The 19,117-nt window shown below is 45.1% G+C and overlaps 1 protein-coding gene and 1 long non-coding RNA gene across 2 annotated transcripts in view; one reads left to right on the top strand and one right to left on the bottom strand.

Moving 5' to 3' along the window:
* Window positions 1-14,898, top strand: part of LOC107316512 — a 39,200-nt gene extending 24,302 nt beyond the window's left edge. Inside the window, exons 3-4 of the long non-coding RNA XR_001556407.2 lie at window positions 12,704-12,833; window positions 14,798-14,898. This is a non-coding gene — a long non-coding RNA (uncharacterized LOC107316512). The remainder of the gene's footprint in view (window positions 1-12,703; window positions 12,834-14,797) is intronic.
* Window positions 14,899-17,588: 2,690 nt separating this feature from the next.
* The window catches only part of CDK15 (cyclin dependent kinase 15), a 30,721-nt gene continuing 29,192 nt past the window's right edge, over window positions 17,589-19,117 (bottom strand). Inside the window, exon 12 of the mRNA XM_015868118.2 lies at window positions 17,589-18,543. Within this exon, the coding sequence (XP_015723604.2) occupies window positions 18,434-18,543 (110 nt within the window). The 3' untranslated portion in view covers window positions 17,589-18,433. The remainder of the gene's footprint in view (window positions 18,544-19,117) is intronic.

Below are 19,117 nucleotides of genomic sequence, written 5' to 3'. Positions count from 1 at the left end.
CATTTGTGTCCCGTGGAATGCAGCATGTAAATTCAGCCAGCAGGAAGATGCATCAGGCCTCTTTTGATGCATCCTTGCCTTTTCCCATAGGTTTGGTCTGTGCATCCCCTCTGAGGCCACCTGAGCTCACTTACAGATGTGATGTTTTGCTACCAAAACAGTAATGCTAGCACTAGCTCTGTTACATGTGGCGATAACAATATGACTCACATCAGCAAAAGCATATTTTCTTCCAAGAAGGAAGGATTTGTCTAAATAAATGTGCTTTGTAGCAGTGCTTGTGCAGGGAAGGGGGAAGGGATAGAGAGGGCAGAGATGTGATGCTTTAGCTACCTGGCCTAATAAAAGTAGCACCGTTTTTGTGTGTAGACAAGAGCTGAGGAAATGTGCAGGCCCTAGTCTAGGGGACGGGACTTTAAAGCAGTCACTGAAGCCTAGTGTCAGTTTTCAAGGCTGAAGAATATTATTTTATTTAGGCTTCCAGACCAGCCTTGCTTCAGGAATGCACTTAGGTTGTTTTTAAAGCAAACACACAATCAATAGCCTGGTGTTCTGCTCTGCTGTTTCTTGCCAGAGCCCGAGGACCACACATGGGCTTTCCCTCCTCTCCGTCACACTGCCAGCCATGCTGCCGGTAGCAGTGGGCAGGTCTGGGGGATGAACGCAGAGAGCTTCCAAATGGCCAAACAGGCGTCGGACATCTGGGCATTTTTTGCTGTAAAGTATTTTCCGTCAGGCTTCCCTCCAGGTACCGCTGTGAAAGGACCAACTCACACCGCCCCGTCACAAATGTTATTCAGCCTCTGGCTTCAGTGGGAATTTTATCTGAGCAAAGCCCAGGCGGGAGCTGCCAGCTTACCTCACCATCAATAATATTCCTGGTGGGGCCGAACGCTGCGGTTTGCATCCTGTCCCCGGCAAATACCAGCGCTGGGAGCAATGGGGCACTGTGCCTCCTGCTCATCGCTGCGGAGATGGGCCCCGGCGCGCACTCGTACGCGCACTTCCTAGGTGCAAGAAAAAGCCCATTTACACCCCTCCCGTACCGGGCTGGGAACAAGGCCCTCAGTTATAGCAGCGGATTCTGAAAGCTCGGCTGGGACGGATCGCCTTGCGGCCGGTACTGACTGCGAGCAGCCACCTCGGGAGGTAGAAGAGCCCCCTGGCAGCTGCAGCTCCCCGCAGCACGCAGCCCCGCACAGACACCACGGGCTCTCGAGGACTCTGCCCGGGGCTTGAAGGCGGCGCTGCGGGGCCCTGGCGGCCTCCAGCTGCAAACGGAAACCCGCATTAGAGGAGAGGAGAGAAACAGGCTGAAATTGGAAGTGACCATTCCATGTTTGATGTTATTCAGAGGAGCCTGTTCTTCATTTAGGACATTAACAGTTGTAACAGAAGCTGTAATATTTCAACAACAGCGGTGATTAGGAGCAAAGAGGCAGCTAATCTCCATCTAAAAAGAGCTAACTAGCCCGTCCTTTAGCCCCTACCGCACCGCCACATTTAAATACCATGAATATTCACCGCTTGGCACCCAGCTGGCAGCTGAGCTGTTTTGACACAAAAACCTTCAAACTCAAAGAGTTTTTAATCAGTCTGCAAGAGAGAGAAGAAGAAAGTGAGAGAAAGAAATAGGAACAGAGAAAATGAATCAATGAGTTCAACGGAGGAGGGGGGTAACCCGAATCCGGTTAACCCCTTCCCTCCTCTATGTCCACGAGTGCTCTCTGTAGCTGCACAATCCTCCCCAGGGTATCAGGGATGGAAAAGGGGCACCCCATGCCCCTGGCACCCCCTGAGTGCCCCTTCCCCTGGCCCACCATCCCATCCCATTGACTCTCCATGCTTGGGATTAAGTGCCTCATGCTGCTTTTCCTTGTTTCCACGTGCAGGAAACATTTGAACTCTTAGGCTGGGTTGTGACTGGTTACCAGTCACTTTTATTGCAGGCAGTACAGTTTTACTCACAGTATGGGATGCGCTTTAGTGCAGATAATATTTGCCTGCAAGAGTGTTCATCTCAGAAGGATGGCTGGCAGTGCTATCTGCTGCCCTCTCTAATGCCCTTATGGGAGTCTTGGAGTTGCCTGCTGTCCATACAACACCTCTTGCTTCAGGTTTGATGAAATCTTTGCAGCAGAATTAACCACATAGCTGCAAACACAGACAATTTTGCTGTGTCCAAGAGGAAAGTGTTCTCCAGCTCTTTGAAGGCCCATGTTTCACCAGCAATGTGGGTCTGGGCACTAACAGAGCACCTGGCAGCCTCCATTTCACCTGGGTTGGTTGTGGACACACAACGGCATCTCTGTCAGAGCAGCTCGAGCACACAGTGTGTAGTGTGTGCTACACTGTGCTGTTACGTCAGCTCTGGACTAGTTGTGGTAGGCAGCCCGTACCTGAGCTGGCAGGAAGAGTGGGCTGCCATAGGCGGGTGTACATGGCCTGCTGCAGTGCCCTGCCTTGTGAAACTGTTTGGTCTGAATTTTTTAAGAGTATTCAGAATAATGTGTCTAGATATTCTAAATGTGTTTTCTAAATGCACTCAGCGGAGCAAGCTCAGGCTGGATCTATGTTCCATGTCATAAGGCTGTGGCATTTTTTATATAATGTGGGGAATCACTATGTTAGATTTATTTCATACTCAGACCCCAGCCTAAATGTCAAAGCTCTGTGGTCCAGACTGCATACCTATAAAGCATGTGGCTAATCCATGTTTGTACCTCAGCTGACAGTGTGTCCAGAGGACAGTGGGGCATCTCTCAAACCTGCTCCTGCTGTGTGCTCCTACACAGAACGTTGTCTCACCTGTTACACTGAGATGCGCCTCAGAAACCACTGTCCTTGTCCCTCCCAGAGAAAAACATGGAGATGTGAAGTACAGAGGCCAGGGACTGATTTGGGCAGAGTGTTATGTCCACTGCAAAGAGTGTTTGTACTGAGGAAGGGTCTAGCCAAGGCAGTACTGTTCAGAGCCTCACAGACAGGCCTGTTCTTAGGGGTGAAGAAAGCAAGAAGGTAGTTGTGGGGAATGTAAGCAAATGAGGCAAACAGGCAGCTAGCCTTGGAGGAGTGTACTACTGGCAGTGGAGAAAAAAAACCACAAGAGGTAAATAAGAAGAATTGGGATGACAGAGAAGCTTGAAAGCTGTGTGCCGTGGTGTGATGCACAGGGTGCTGCAGTGGAAGGATGTAGAGAGAGCAATGTCATGGCAATGCTGTGTGAGTCAGATCTGAGCCGCTCTGATCTATCTGGGCTGGAGGTGGAACATTTTGGCTGTCAAGAAATGACCACAAGGAGAAATTAATGTAACCAAGATGGGAGATGAGAGTCTGGGAGCAGGTTTTTCCTGTGTGGGATCCCCAAATCTGGAGCTTGTGTAATATTAATTAGGAGTTACTGAAGCTGTGGTGACTTTTCCCAAGTAGAGACTGGGACTCCTCTGAAAGGAAGAAGGAAAAATGATTTGGGTTCCACTTTTCATTAGTGCTCTCCAGATCCTCTGATGCTTTCCAGACTCGGATTCTCACCCAGCACTTTAAAATTTACAAGGATGCACAATAGCCAAATGTGCTTTGTAATCTATTCCCAGGCAGCAGCCAAAGTGGCTTTTGCATAGATTGGTACTTATACTCTATTCAAGTTGATAATTATTTTGAATGGAATACTCCCCATGAAGCGCGCCTGGAACAGCATCAAACCCTGCGAGCTGCGGGAGGCACATACATCAGCTGTACTCCAGGATGTATTCTGGAAAGGCTCACAGCTGGGTAGGAGGATCCATTTTCCTATATACTTAAATGAAAAAATAGTACACGCTTTTCTTCACTTTCTGCTTGCCAACATCTGGCCATTACTTACAGTGAATGTGCGTGGTTGCTATGAACTGTACCTGGGCATGCTTCCTTTGCCTGTGGAAAAAATGCGGGAATCTAATCTTCCAGTACAAAACCAAAGTGTTCCAGCTAATGTGTGTCTTTGAGACCCTGAGGACACATATTTGGAATGTTCTGAAGGAGGTGGATCGCATTATTCTCTGCATTCTCCTACAGAGTTTCCTGCTGCCTGTATTTACATGCAGTTACTGTGGTCTCTGTTGGTAGGGAAACCCAGGTGGAGCAGAAGCAGCACTGGGGGCACACTGCCCTGTCCCAGCATGTTGGGAGGGGACTGTGGTGGTGGCGTGAGGGTGACTTGGGGGTGGGGACTCAGATAGACATAGAACAGAATGTGGCCATCTGTGGTCATTAAAATTCCATTACACCTTTTGGTACCACAGTGGTGGGTGCTAAAGCTAACCCATGTACAGCAGAGCAGCCCAGGCTTCCTCCTGAGGTTTGCTGGGTGTGTTCTTAGCCCACAGTGGAGCATGGGGTGCAGACCTTCTCTGCCAGTCTGGAAGTTGGCGTTGCTAGAGCCAGGATGTGGCCATAAGGGTGCTGCGACCCTGTGAACCTTACTGGTGTGGCATCCTGGCACTGAAAAACAACAGCAGCAGCACTTTATGTCCATCCAAGTTATCTTCCGGGGTCATTTATTTTCTGTCCTTCTCCTGCGGAAGAGGACGGAAATCCAGCATTTCTCTTTGCCTCTTCTTTGGCATATCCCATTTTCCCAAGAACTTGCCCGGCACCCCTCTGTAGCGCCCTCTGTTAGGAAGCTACTGTGTTTGCCCCCTGAGGGAAGAGCTCCTTGGGCTGGCATCATCTACGGCATCCCACGGCACCATCCCACCCTCACATGCACCCCAGATGCACATTGACCATTCCTGTCAATGGCTGCTGAATTTCATCTCTCTGTGCTGCTGCCTCCAAGGCAGCATGGGTTGCTTTGTGTTAAGCTCTGGCTGTACAGTGAATGGGTTAACAGTGCAAAATGGTCTTTTTATGGAACCTCTTGGCAACACAGAAAACTTTCCCATTGCCAGGGTGTTCTTTTGATTCAACAATTTGTTCCCAGAAAACAACCCATTTAACCAGATTGTCTCTATTAAGGGGTTTCAGCTGCCTTTCTTTTGTGTGTGTGTGTGTGTGTGTGTATGTGCTTATTTGGTGTGCTGTAAACTGCAAAGCGTTGTCCTACAATAGATCTGTCTGAGGGAACTGAAGTGTGTACTGCTGTGATTCTGCCTGCTGTGGGAGCTCCTTCAAAGCCAGATGTCACATTCAGAGAGCAATCTGTGTTTACAAACACATATAGGAAACACTTTCAACAGCCACCGAACCAACATTCAGATCCTGTAGTGTTTCTTCTTTACCTGCCCACCTGCTCTGCATCCAGACGGAGCAAGAGAATCAAGTTTGCAGAACTTGGACAGTCACATCTCTTTTATTCAGATGAGGGAAAAAACATTATTGTTTTCAGAGGGCTGAATTTAACTTCCCAACTGGGGCCTCTCATCTGTAAGTTCTCGGAGACAGAAAAACACCAACTGCTAGCAAGATAATCCAATTTCCTTCCCTCTCTCTCTGAGGAAGGCTGCCTACCCCCATGCCACGCTGGGTTTCTGTCTAGCGAGAACTCCTCCCGTCCACTCTACCCCCGGCAAGATCCATATCAAAGCTTGAGCCCCCCAGGGTTCATTAGAAGGCATTTATTTCTGCATATTCCCGGGGGCGGAGGAGCCAGATAACTTTATTCACAATGCAAATAGGCTGCCCTTACTTTCAACCCTTCCTTCAAACTGGGAGACATTAAAAAAACATGAGTTCTTCTAAAATAATAAATACATTAATTCTGGGTGTTATATTGCCGATACCTGCAGAAAAGTGCCCTGGCACTGTTTGACAGGAAAGCCAAGGAAATTTGTTAGCTCTGCTCTTGCCCTTGCTCCCTGAAATACTGTTAAAAGTTCATTCAAGTGGGCTGAACCTGGATCAGAGCACTTGGCTCATTTTAAAGTGATTGTTAGCCAGGAGTTTTGCACAACAGGACTGAGATGCTTCAAGGGATGAGGGAAAGTCAACCCAATTCTCTCTGCAAATCTGAAGTGCTGGTCTGTGATTTACTAATGGGGAGCAGTGAGTTGTTAAGCTCATCACAATGCAGCATCCTGCTCCCCTGGTCCGGAGGGAGCCAGCTATTAATAAATCAGAACCCAGCGCTAAGCTACAGGGATAAAAGGATCTACATTAATATGAAAATATTAATATCTGGAAGAGCAGATTATCATCTAAATGTGTTAGAATGAGGTAGTGCCATTGTTTAGAAGAAATGGCTCGCTTCAAATCTCATTAGAGCTGTAGTTAGACTGGCAGTGAAGGATACATTCAGACTCCTGAAAGTGCTTTGGATGCTTGGCAAACACAGTGACTGTGCTGAGGGTTTACACATCTGCCTGAGGCTCATCTTTCCTCCTCAGTGCCAGCAGCAGTAACTGTGGGCACCACTGGAGGAAGAGCTGAGTGTTCCTTGTTGTCAGGTGCTCTAAGCACCACACTCCTCCCTGCATGGGCATTGCCCATAAAGACACCAGTGATGGGCTTCTCTGACCCACAGTCCTTCCACCTCCATCCAGAGCCATGGGAGAGGTGGGCAGCATGTGGGTGATGAGGCCATGTTCCCCCTCCCTTGCTGGTGAAAACTGAAGGGAGCTACATCCATCCACACTTGCTGTGTGGGGAAGGGGCAGAACAAGTGGGGCTGCATTCAGGGGATGTTTTCAGCTGGCCACGACCTCAGGAAATCCCTTTCGGGTCACCTGCTCCCCAGCTGCCGAAGGCACCATCTGCTTACAGCGTGCTGCCCTCCAGGCCGAGTGTTCTCCCCAGGTGGTACCAACCAGAGCAGAACTTTCCCCTCCCACTGGCTGTGCTGCACCCCAGCACAGGCAGGCAGCTCTCTGAGGTCATACTGGGGCTCGTAGCCTGCCTGCATTCATTCCTTGCACCCAAACAGTGATGGTCCATTCTCTGCAGTCTGGGCTGCTGCTTTTCTGGGGTCTCAGCTTGCCTTGATGCCTGGCCCCACAGCAATCTCCTTGTTCTGCCTGCAGGAGCTTCAGACACAGCCCTGAGCATGGTGCCTCGCCACTGCCCTCAGGCTTTCCTCCTGGCTCTTTCTGCATAGAATCTGCAGTGGGAACAGCATCTCTGCTTACAGGCCTCTTGCAGACCGTGCGCTTTCAGCTGAACAAAATCTTTCAAGACTGTGTCCAGCCAAATGGCTTTTGAGGTGGTTTTGTGTATGGCAGGCAGTCGGGTGAGAAGTCCTCTGCAGCACCGAGAGCAGGGTGGTGTAGTTCTCCTCATGGCATTTCAGTGCTTGCAGAATGCAGGCTCATGCCGCTCATTCATGGCTCACCAACATCCACACAGGCTTTACTCAGAGACAGATGGAACAGCATCGCATTTATCTCACAAGGATTGTTCCTGGATTCATTAAGGGGAGAGCTGGCCTTGGGAGTACTGCCACATGGCAGTGAACTCAATCACTCTTTTCAGTAGCCATAGAATCTCTTCATCCTCTTGATTTTAATTCCAGTCAAAATGATGTAAAATAGCCTCAGATTTCATTAGTAGGGAAGGTTCCACAAAAAAAATCAAAACAAAAACATCAGCTCCCAGTGAAAGGGCTGAAAATCAAAGTTAGACCACATTGCTCAAAGCTGTTATTTTCCTTTTGCACCTGTGGTTACCAAACAACGAAACTTTCCAGCACATCCTTCAGGAAATTGCCCAGTCAGGCCATCTTTCCAGCTCTCACTTGCTTACATACAGATGCAGGAGAACCCATATATTGTAAACAAATGGCGGCCCAGCTGCCTAGGGAAGTGTGTGATGTTTAATCTTCACAAGACATGAAGAACCTTTCATAACGCATGGTTTTGATTTTCAAAAATATTGAGACTGTTCTCTGCATTAATGATGGATTGGATTAAACGTGCCCCATTTCCTAGGTAATGCCCCTCCGGAGTTCCACTGGGACCTCAGCGGATCTGGCATTTAAACTGAAGAAATCCCTGTTTAGACTGTGTGAGTCCCCAGAGAAGCCACAGATCTGCATTGCAGCTGCAAAATGCGGCGTCTTTCTGTCGCTTATCAGAGATCTGTTCTTCTCCTGGGAAAATTCATCCCAAAGGGTTCAGCCCTTGCCAAATTTTCAGCTGGATTTTGTTTATTTTAAATTTCTTTTCAAACATTTGAAACCATCAAAATTAAGGAAAAAAAAAAAAAGAAAAGAAAACAACAAATAGACTATATCTAACTTGAATGAATACCTCTCTTTATATATATATATATAAAAATTAATTCCTTCAGCCTGCCAGCTTGTATTCCAGTACTTAGTTTAAAATGGATTTAAATGACTGAAATTCTGAAAGAACGGAGTTAAATTTAAAAGTATTTCAATGTTTTCCTTCTCTCCTGTGATATCACACTGTCACCTCTCTGATTTCCATGGTGGCTGATTTGTCTGAATTTTAAAACAATTCATATCAAGGGCTCAGTCATGTGCAAGATGCTGCTTTTCTGGCCCCAGTGCCACTCTGCAGTGACAGAAAGGCAGTACCCGAGGGCAGGGACCCGAGGTCAAGCTGCCCACCACAGCCCTGCCTTGTCTCTTCCTATCATCTTCTCACAGAGCTTTTCCCCACATCTTCCTCCTTCACATCTATACTGATATATCATGCAGAATATCTAGGTTGGCATGAGGCCAGATATCGTGGGTCCAGAACAACTTCTTACATTTTTTTCCCCAAGGTTTTTGCTGTGCTGCAAGGCAGAATTTTAATATGATGCTACATGATCCCTGGAGGCTGTGTCAGGCTACAAACGCAGCTTCATCTCCCTCAGCTTCAGGGATTCTCTGAGCAAGTGGGAGGGCTGCACTCTATAAATAGAGTATACCAATCCATGCTTCATTTTATGGAAAGGGGTGGTACAAAACACACAGCTACAGTCTATTCAGGGAATTGGTTAGAACCTTGGGGACCAGCTCTGCTTACTTCATAGACGTCTGTTTGTTGGAAATATCAGTTTAATTGACAATTTTCTCAGCCTCAGTATCTTAAAAGTGCAGGCATTACAGATGAGAACAACTTAGCAGACTTTTCCAGTCCTCATGTAGGGTTGTTCTCCTCATTACCAAGGTGTAGTCCATATTTTCCCTCACAGACATCTCCAGCATGTGAAAGATTTGCTTGGTCATTGGCAATTATAACAAAGCCCAGAAATGGTAACCTCAGAAGAGCATGCTCCTCAAGGACCCTTGATTCCTCTGGATAAGGCTGATTTTCAAGTATATTTCAGCAACAAATATGCCTGCCCTGGGAACAGCTTCAGAGTGTGAATGAACTCTCTTTGCTTTGGAGAGAGCTAGTAATTACGTATCTGTATGTCTCATACCATTGTCAAGAATGGTGGTAACATATAACTGTCCTGTGGAATGTATCTGGAAAATCCCAAATTTCTGCCTGTTTCTCATGGCTGTCCAGGCAGTATTGTATTAATTGAGGAGAACAGTGAATAGGAGCAACCCTCCAACATAACGTGGATTCTATGTTTGTATTCCAGCTATTGCAGACTGCACACTGCCTGTTGTCTTAGAACAACTTGGCGACCCACCCTATTACTCTGGAAGAGACATTGTGGTATTAATAGAGGGCAAACAACCCCCCTGTCAGCAAATATCCCCCTAAGAAGTAAATACAGTAGAAGAGTTATACCCGACCTAGCAGATGTTGCTTGTTAATATGATCTCAAATTCAGAGGTTATTGCATTTGACGTTTTTCTGGGACTACTTGGGGAACATGGCTGTGATGGAGTAAAAGACTGGAATGTGATTTAGCTTTTAAAGATCTGCCCTTGTAACAGTTCATATCTCTAAAAGATGTACTTTATTGTAAGACCAGCAGGGCCAATGTTGTGCCCTGATATGGCAGCATCACTGTACTTTAAGTCCTAAAGGCAGTGCTGCATTCAGAAGCTGGCTGCAGCTGATGTTCGAGTTGTCGTAAGGCACTGTTTGAGGCCAGCTGCTGCAGAGCTGGGCAACAGGAGCAAAGTGAAATGCAAGACTGGATCCTGGCTCAGAGTCCCCATTCTTCCGCTGCTACAAGTCTTACTAGGAATGAATGGAACCGCTTTGGTTTTCTTCCAGACTGGTTGTACTTTGCCTCATTATAAACTTCCACATGTCCTGTCCTCTCCCTGCGCTATCTCCCAGTCTCCTTCAAGGGCAACACTGGAATGCAAGAGAGGTGCTTTTGTTGAGAGTTGTTCTGAGACGAGAGGACAGGCAAAAATTAACCTTCCTCCTGTCTGGTGTTTCAAAGAGCTTCCGCCTGCAGGGAGGGGATGTGTTGAGAATGTGTGAGAGAAAACACTGAAATGGGAGAAAGCGCACAGAAAAGGAGAAAAAAAAAGTACAGCGAGGAAGCTAGAGACAAACTTCAAGTTGTGGATTATTTCTCACCCAGGCTCTAATTAGGAAGCCTCTTATGGAACTGTGAAGCTGTCAGGCTGCCAAATGTCAGTGTGTTTATCAGAGATCAGGCGAGTCTCCTGTCTGCAGCACTTACAGTTTGGTGCCATGATCCTCTGGGTTCCTTCTGCCTGTGTGAGTCACACTCAGCACTGGCTCCTTTTGGGGTGTGCAGGCAGAGCAGAAAGCTTTTCCTTTTCCCTTAGGAAGCCAAAAATGAACCCTTTCCTGAGACCTGGCCCCTTCATCTGGTTCAGTGTGGAGAGGGTTAATCATACGGTTTGGAGCAGCTTCAGCATTATGTGCCATAGTGACTCAGATTCCCAGGGAAATCCCCCGCTTATCTGATGGAGCCTGTTAGTCTGCTAATTGAATAAGCTCCTATTAAAAGCGCTATGTTTTTTAATGAGCGCTAACAAAGGGCCAGATTCAGATCTGATCTTTTTGCTTGGGATCATTTTTGCTGATTATCCCACCCTGCCTAAGCTGGGGGATCAGGCTCCACAGACCTGAGGCCCAGAGCTACGCACAGTGTAGAGCTGGAAGCAGAGCACCAGCTCAGGGTGGGACCAGTGAGATGGCAATAGGGCATCAAGCCTTCTGCTCTGATGAGGCAAATCTTCCTGACAGGTAATGTGCAGGAAGCTCTTAATGGGGAGCTTCACAAAGAGGGAGAACACACCTGTGGGACTCTGTGGCACAGCCCTCAGAGGGAAGCGTTGGTTGGGAGACTACCAAGGCTCCACGTAACGTAATTGCTGCAAATACCTAATTCGTGATCCAAGCCATGCTCTGAGTAATTAACTTAACTTTCCCAGTGTTGAAATCAGGTTGATTTGTTGATTCTGCATTTGAGATGTTGTCTATGTCTGCATAGGAAAAATGCTTTGTATGCCTCTGCATATGCACATTCAAACCTTAATTTAAATTAAAATTATGTGCATTATATCCATATCTCCAGTTCTTTGTGAGAATGACTTTGAGAAGATGTTTGTCTGATAGGAAACAAAATCAAAGTGGTTAACCTGTGAAGCGCACGTAGCTGGGTCCCAGCTGCTTGGGAAGAAGAGTGCAATGTGCACTGTGCCTGCAGCTGGGCCTGGCCAGCCCCAGGGCTGCTGACATCATCCTGGGACCGCATTTCCCTTCCTCATCTCACCTGAAACCTCCACTGATTTCCCTGAGCTTGCGTGACATCAGACAGAAACGCTTTGTAATAGAAGGGGATTTTATCATTTTTCCTTGCCCGTGGAGGGGGAGATCTGGCCACCTTCACCACCACGTGTCCCCACGCCTGCTCACTTCTTTGTGCATCCCGTTTGCTTTTCTCCTCCGCAAGTTTTTATTAAAATGCAGGAGCTTCTTTTAGAAGGTCCCACGTATTCATGCTGACGCAGTGCCGCTGCTTCAGAAGTTTCAGAAGCAATCCATAAATGATGGGTTTTTTTTTCCACACAATAACAACAGGGAAGTGTCAGAAATCTCAGGCTGCTGTTATCAGAGTCTAAAAAACATTTTCCAGGCTCTTCTCTATTCCCTGCTCCCGAGCTGTCAGACGCAGTGACACGGCTCCATCACTCTGCCACTCGCAGGCCCAACAAACAGAAAATGATTTCCAACTGGCAAACACGCTGTTTACTTTCCAGAAAAATTGCACTTTCCAATCTGACAGCTGATCAAGGGATCTCCTGCTGCTGTCAGCATGAAGGAGTGTTTAAACACAGGGATGGAAGTTTAAACATTTTCTCATTATCACAGAATAAAAAAAAAATAAAATTAAAAAATAATAAAAAAATAAAAGCATTGAGACTCTCCGACCACCTGCTGTGAGAGTAATGAAGCGCTGTCACATGACCAGCCGGCAAAGACTTTTATCTCTGCCCCAATATCATTACCGAAGTGACACCTGTCACATGACCCACATCAGGGCTTTCATCTGTGCTCCCCAAATGCAATTCTGGGTTTGTGCAGGAGATTTTCTTGGTGCTTATTTTTCCCCTTTAAAGAGCATTGCCCACTTGTGCCTCTACAGACAGGCTTCTCCCAGTGTTAAAGCCCTCTGTTTTTTTTCTTGGGGATATGATATTTGGCCAACAGAGCTGCTCTGACCTGAGGGAAAACGGAATCTTGGCCTAGGAGTGAAGTCATTGCATTTAGTTCAGGATGTTTTTAAAGCAAATATTTAAGTCTGCTGTTAAGCTCTCTTTACAGAAAAGATGATGTTCTCTGAATTAGAGGATTTCTCCAAAATCTCACATTTGTTTTCACTTTTTTATTAGGTGATGAGAAGAAGCAGCTTGATGAGCCCCAAGAACAAAAATCTCCATTTACTTGCACTTATAAACTCTTACCTGCTTTACCAAGGCATCCTGCATCTGCCAAGAAAAGTTTGTTCTGGAAAAAGGAAAGGTCAGTCTTTACCACTGTCTGGGATTTTTTGTGAGGTCTTCACCAGCAGACACGAAGATTTGAGACAAGCACACATACATCATAGCAGTACTGAGCACTAACTCACCAGCAACTGTTCAATCATTACCTCAAATAGAACGTGAAACATCCAGATGTGTCAATGGGTGACCAGCTACATCCCAGCTGGCTGTGGGCAAGTTGGAGATAAGGTTCAGAACTTCGTGGTCTTTCATTGCCACTCCTTTCCCACTCCACGTTTAGCTGTGCGTGAGCCATAGTATGCGTTTGACTCCTTTGTAATCTGATTCAGTTCACTAAAGCAATGAAAAACGAACCCAGCAAAAAAGTGAATTATTTTCCACCTCTTTAGTAAGTAAAGTCTTGACTTAAGTAAGTCAGCTCCTCTAGGGCTTAGGAAAGCATCAAAGAGCAAAAGAGAAAGACTGTGGCAGTACAAGCAGGTAGAGAAATGGGGAATAATGACCACATTTTGATTGGCACTAACTTGGTCCATGGATGCAGGTGTGTTTTTTGTTCACTCTTCCTGACTTGTTACAACACAACATCCATTTTCTCCGAGAGCTGTTGTGCCTGAGATTGAGCAGGCCAGGGGATGGAGAATCTGCTGAAATGAACGCTCTTGATGTAAACAGTATCTGCTAGTGTGTGAGGCGGGTGGTTCTGGGGCAGTCATCTCTCTGGTCTGATGTATTTAAGGCACCGGGCCTCAGATGTTGGGTTAATGGACAGATGAAGAGTGCTGGGTTGCAGCATCTCCTTTTGCTAGGGTCTCCCTGGCTTTCCTGCCTTCCAGATACAAAGGTATCAGGCATTATTTGGCCTTTCAGCAATTTAGCATAAGAGCTTTGTCCACTATGGGAGTAGCTGCAACGTGAAAACACAGCCATTCTAGACACTATGAGGAAAAGTGCATCACTTACCATCATTAGATCATTTGCTGCCCTTGAAAAACAAAAATGTTTCATTTAACATTTATTGAACAGTTATTCTTCCAATCTGAAGTAGATATCCAACCACAACCATACAGACATTAATTATATAGGTGTTGCATCTTCACTGCTTTTCTCTGCCACCCCCAACAGAGCAAAAGGAATGCAGATCTTCCTGCTCCAAGCTGGGCATCATTTATAGACTCTCTGAACATGCATATTATAATGCAATGTAACTCAGTATTGGAGAACTATTTCTTACCAACACAGATTCACTTTTAAAAGACATCTTATATGTAGCATTTTTAGAAGTTTTTGTGCTTAAGAACTGTTGCTTTGCTTTGAAAGAGATTCCAGTTGCTCTTCTCTCCACAAATAAACCTGAGTGTGGGAAGCTGACACAGAGATATGTGCCCAAGTAGAACTCTACAGGCTCCAGTTGGATTTTGTTTATACTGCTGTGAGGTCACTGTAATATTAATTTCAAAACAAATAAAATGCATAAGGTCCTGATATTGACACAAAATTCTCTTCAGTGTTGCAAAGTGGGGTCAGGCATCTGTACTCACTTTGAGTGCTTGGTGTTTGGTAGATCTGGGTCCACACATTTCAGAGTTGGAAGAATTTTGGAACATAGCTGGCTTTTTTATCGAGGCACAGAATATGACTTTTTCCTCTGCAATTATGTATACAGCGAAGGCGAAGGGGAACATAAACAGCTGTGCTGCTGTCTACTTATATCTGCAGGGCTTAGTCAGCACTCAGTGGAACTGTAGCTCATTTAACCCATAATGACCTCTTCCATCTCTTTCTGTGGCTGCCACCCACTTCTCCAGTGCCTTGTCATTCCTTCATAAAGGTTTAGTCTTAACACCTCAATGCCCTGCATAATTCTTGATCAGAAAAGTTGCCCCAGTCCTGCCAGTGACCCTACTCAGATCAAAACAAAATATTCGAGAAAGTCTGCATGCCTACACCACAATCATTTGTCTTTGATTTTTCTTTTTCTCCCAGATCTGCTGTGAGATTACACTGAGGCACCTGATTTCTAAGGACCCAGAAATAAGAGAAGGTATCCCAGATAACTGAGACAAGCACCCTAATACAGGAACACAGTGAGTTGTGTTTCTGATTCTTCCAATGCAGATTATATGAGGAATTTCACAGTAACTGTAGCTGGGAAAGAGCTCCTGCTCATTTCCCCATGTATCTTGATCAGCACTCACCTCAAATTAGTTTTCCTTCTCATAGCCTGTCAGCAGCCCTTGAGATCAAGGAGATTAAAACACCCTGGTAACTCATTAATGAGCCAGGACTCTGCAACAGCTGGACCAAAAATGGCCTTCATCTTAATTCTTCACTGTCTCCCCTCTGCTCACCAACACCTGCACACACTTGGGACCCCCAAATTCAGCTCTAAGCAGTCAGTCTGCAAGGCATGTGTGTAATGCTCTGCTGGTGTGGAACCAGTATGCTGGTAATCCTGTTAGCAATGGCAGAAGCTCCCTCTAGGAAATTATAACAAATAGTCTTAAACAATTCCTTTTGTTGACAACTTTATCCAAGAAGCCATCTTCCCTGGAGACTTCACTCAACTTTTGACTAATCCCCTCCTTCCCTCAGGAGCTCTTTTGTTGAAGTAGATTGTAGGCAAACCCAAAGAATGACAGGATTCTGTAAGCCTTGGATCAGCCTCTACATTCTTTCAATTGTCAGTTCCCATCTGTCCTGTTTGTACAACGATCTTCTGGTCCAGGGATCTCTCTATTAAGTGACACATGGCTGCGTTTATTCTGCAAGTCCAGTGTCCAGACTATGTGGTTACATCTTTGTTGCCAAGTCAATCTTTCTGACGCTGCTTTTGGAAAAAGAACAGGCAGGGCATCTGTGATCTTTTGTTCTGTTCTGCTGAAAGATGATCTTAAAAAATAAGCCACTCTGGACCATACTCTGCCCTTGTTTTACACCTGGAAAGATTCAGCTTCATTTCATCAATATGAAAATTTATTTCCAAGGTCTTTGTTGTAATGGGGTATAGAATCTGTTCCTGTTGCAGAGGAATTCTGTTAGCATAAAAATACAGGGCCAGAGTTCTGAATCAAAAGGACAAATAAATCCTAATGCCAAATATTCAGCAGGGATAGTGACTTCAGTTACTTTCCTTTCTTTTTGCATGAGAAAGCAAGCAGATTCCAACAATCCATACATTTCTTCTCAGCAGATAGAGGGTAAAAAGTGGAACAGAGTAGAAGATAGATGATGTATTGGCATGGAGCGTATATCACCCTGGGATAGATGCCTGGCACTATTTCGTCCCTTCCTGAAACCAGAAGGAGAACAAGGAGGAAACTGTGATGATGCTTTGCCTCTTGCTGTGTGGCTCAGGGCCCATGGATTCACGACTGAGCCTGGTATGTTTAATTATTTGGTTTTCTCTATTTTTATAACTTAACTCAGGTTAGCCAGTGAAAGAAGGCTGGCCAGTTTCATTATGTTCCCAGGAAATTCCATTCTCTCATGCACCAGCATGAGGCTGTTGAGCCTTAGATGCCTATCTACCTCTGATTAGATTTGAAAAAGCACACAGAACCCCTGCTTTCCATTGGTAGCCTATTAAAATGACAGAAAAATTACCATTTCATTCTTAACCTTGCTTGCATGTCTAAATCCAGATGCCTTTTTCTTTTTTAAAAAACAAAAGTTTAATAATCTGAAAACCATCACTTACAGGATGTCTTCTTGTAGTTAACAGCTCAAGAAAACTTGAGCTGACATTTAAGTTTGTTTAATATGTTCTGTAAGCAGCTTAAAAAAGGGGACATTATCACTTTGAAAACAGGTGAATATTAAAAAACAACAACAAAACTCATAAACAAACAAAATCAAACAAAATCACTGAAGAGAATCTCCTACTTTTTCATAGTTTCACTATTTTAAATCTTGTGTCTGTGAAGTGTCCTCAAAATCAGGTTAAATTAGCCAAAGCTAAGTCAGTAAACACTGAAGCATACATGCCCTCCTAAAGTGAGTTGTCCGAGAAGCCTTACCAGAACTGACAGCCATGTATATGGCAGGATTAGTTCTCTGATGACACAGAGGGAACAGCCGCCCTGCCGGCCCTCAGTCAAGCAGGTGAGCAGGGAATGAATTTAGGATGCCTCCAAAATCCAAAATCCAGTCTGGCCATAAGGCTGGCTATGTTGGCTCCTTCTCGAAAGGACTCAAGGCTGTCCTGTCTGCTGTTGTCCACATGATGAGGACAGACGGGGCTGAGCATGGCCGTAAGACCAGGCGCTGGGTGCTGGGACCTGACCTCACAGCAGTAAACACCATCTTACATGCATTTAGAAACACAGGAGTATAGCTGACTTTTGTCCTGCTATCACAGCCAGCCTGCCAACAGTAAGTCAAATTAATTTGGTCTCAATGCCAGCTTCCATGTCTGCCCTGCAAGCACAGACTCAGCTGGTGACACTAATTGGACACTCGCTGCTAGCAAATGCACAAAATATACAAAGAGTCAGGATATATGAAAAGGGTATTTTTCTGAAATTTATTTCAGTAACAATGATTTTAAGTGATCTTTTGTTAATAGAAGTTTTCTGTAACAAAAAGGAGGTAAATGTTGGTGCTGGAACAACATCCTGGGTGTCCAAGCTTTTATTTTTTGCCTGAGCTGTTGTTCTGAGTGAACAGGAATTACCTTGGGTTTATATGAAATATATAATAGAGTTAATGTATATAAATAACAGAACTTCTTTTATTTTTTAATATTTTTTATTAAAACATAAGAAGAAGTGGGCAACAAAACCATAATGTTCTAAGGTGATTCCTACTGAAGTACAGATAAATTAAAATAATGAATATTACAAACTGGAAGGATTTTTCCTTGCTCAGCTCAGGTTCTGGCACATGCATAGGAAGCACAAGTATGACTTGTAGCAGAGGAACCAAATCACATCAGAAATACCCACATGTGGCTTCAAGCCACAGCCTTGCATGGAGTTCTGAGGGAAAATATGACTCCAGTGACAAACTCCAGTTTGCTGATCAGTGCCTCGCTGTGGCAGGATGTTATGACACAGGATGAACCCAAGAAATGAGGAGCTATGGCTTCATCACTCCAATGGAAGAATACACATTGCCATAGCATCCATTGCGACACTGCTCTTTTCCCCCCTGGGGAGAGCTCTTTGTCATTTCTGGTACTTCAGTGAGCAAATTCCATTGTGTGTTAAATCATAACAAGTAAGCTATAAAATGTGAATTCAATAGACATAGACAAAGGCAAACAAAGCAATTTGGTCAGTTTAAGCAATGTGGAAATGAAACCATATTTTGACTGGGGAGGCATCAGAGGAAAGGGCACTGGTCTGAGATTCGGGAATATGACAAAACAAACCCAGACCTCCCACGATACCACTGTGCATTGTGCACTGGGGGCCATTGGCTTGCTGACCTCTTCTCTCTGAATGTGAGAAGATTTCCCATTTTGTCCTCAGCCTGGGATGTGGTGGTCCAGCTGTGGGTATTGGTTCTGTTTTCCAACCTTCAGTGCATAAAAGGATTTGTATGCTAAAGGATGATGGCAGCAGCTTTCGTAGTGGCAACCACATATTTATCCAAGAAGTAGCCAGTCATTTCTGCTTTCTACCAAAACTTGCTTGAACTTTCTGAGAGATGTCCTTTATGATAAGAAGTAAACAGGTCGCAGATTTCAGGTCGCAGTCTCGCTGCTGGAACTGTGAGCACTGATTGTTCTGTGGGAAAAAAAACAAACAACAAAACACCAACAACAAAAAAACAGGTTAAGGAGAAAGTTGCAAAATGGTCCTTTTCCTACACTGAGCTACCTTCCTAATAATCTCCTGCAACATTACCCGCGGTATAAACTAATTCAGGATCCTATTTTCCACATCTCCTTTCCTCCTGATTTTTTATTTTTTTATTTTTTGGAAAAGGATTTCTTTAATCTAGGTTCCCTTCTCTAGAAATCTCATCTATGGTTTCTTTTCTTTTTTCTTTTTCTTGGAGCATCCAGCAAAATATTACTTGGTAGAACAGTGGTGGGAATGCAATCCACTAATCAAAAGGATTCAAATGGATCTACGTGCTGCCAAGCTCTCTCCTTCCCACCCAGCAGAGGAGGAAAAAAAAAGAAAAAGAAAAAAGAGATAGAGCAAAGGCACGGAGCTTCTCTCCTTCAGCAATCTCACAAATGCAAAACCTTCCACTCCAGTGACTCCTCATTAACTTACCAAATCTGACAGTCTAATTATCGTAGCTGCTTCACGCTTAGAATAAATAAATACTAAAGTGGGTGTTTAAAGAAAT

The sequence above is a fragment of the Coturnix japonica genome, chromosome 7 (genome assembly GCF_001577835.2).
Source record: "Coturnix japonica isolate 7356 chromosome 7, Coturnix japonica 2.1, whole genome shotgun sequence".
In the NCBI taxonomy this organism is placed as follows: domain Eukaryota; kingdom Metazoa; phylum Chordata; class Aves; order Galliformes; family Phasianidae; genus Coturnix; species Coturnix japonica.
The sequence above is the reverse complement of the archived record's forward strand: the minus strand, read 5'-3'. Positions and strand labels throughout refer to the sequence as shown.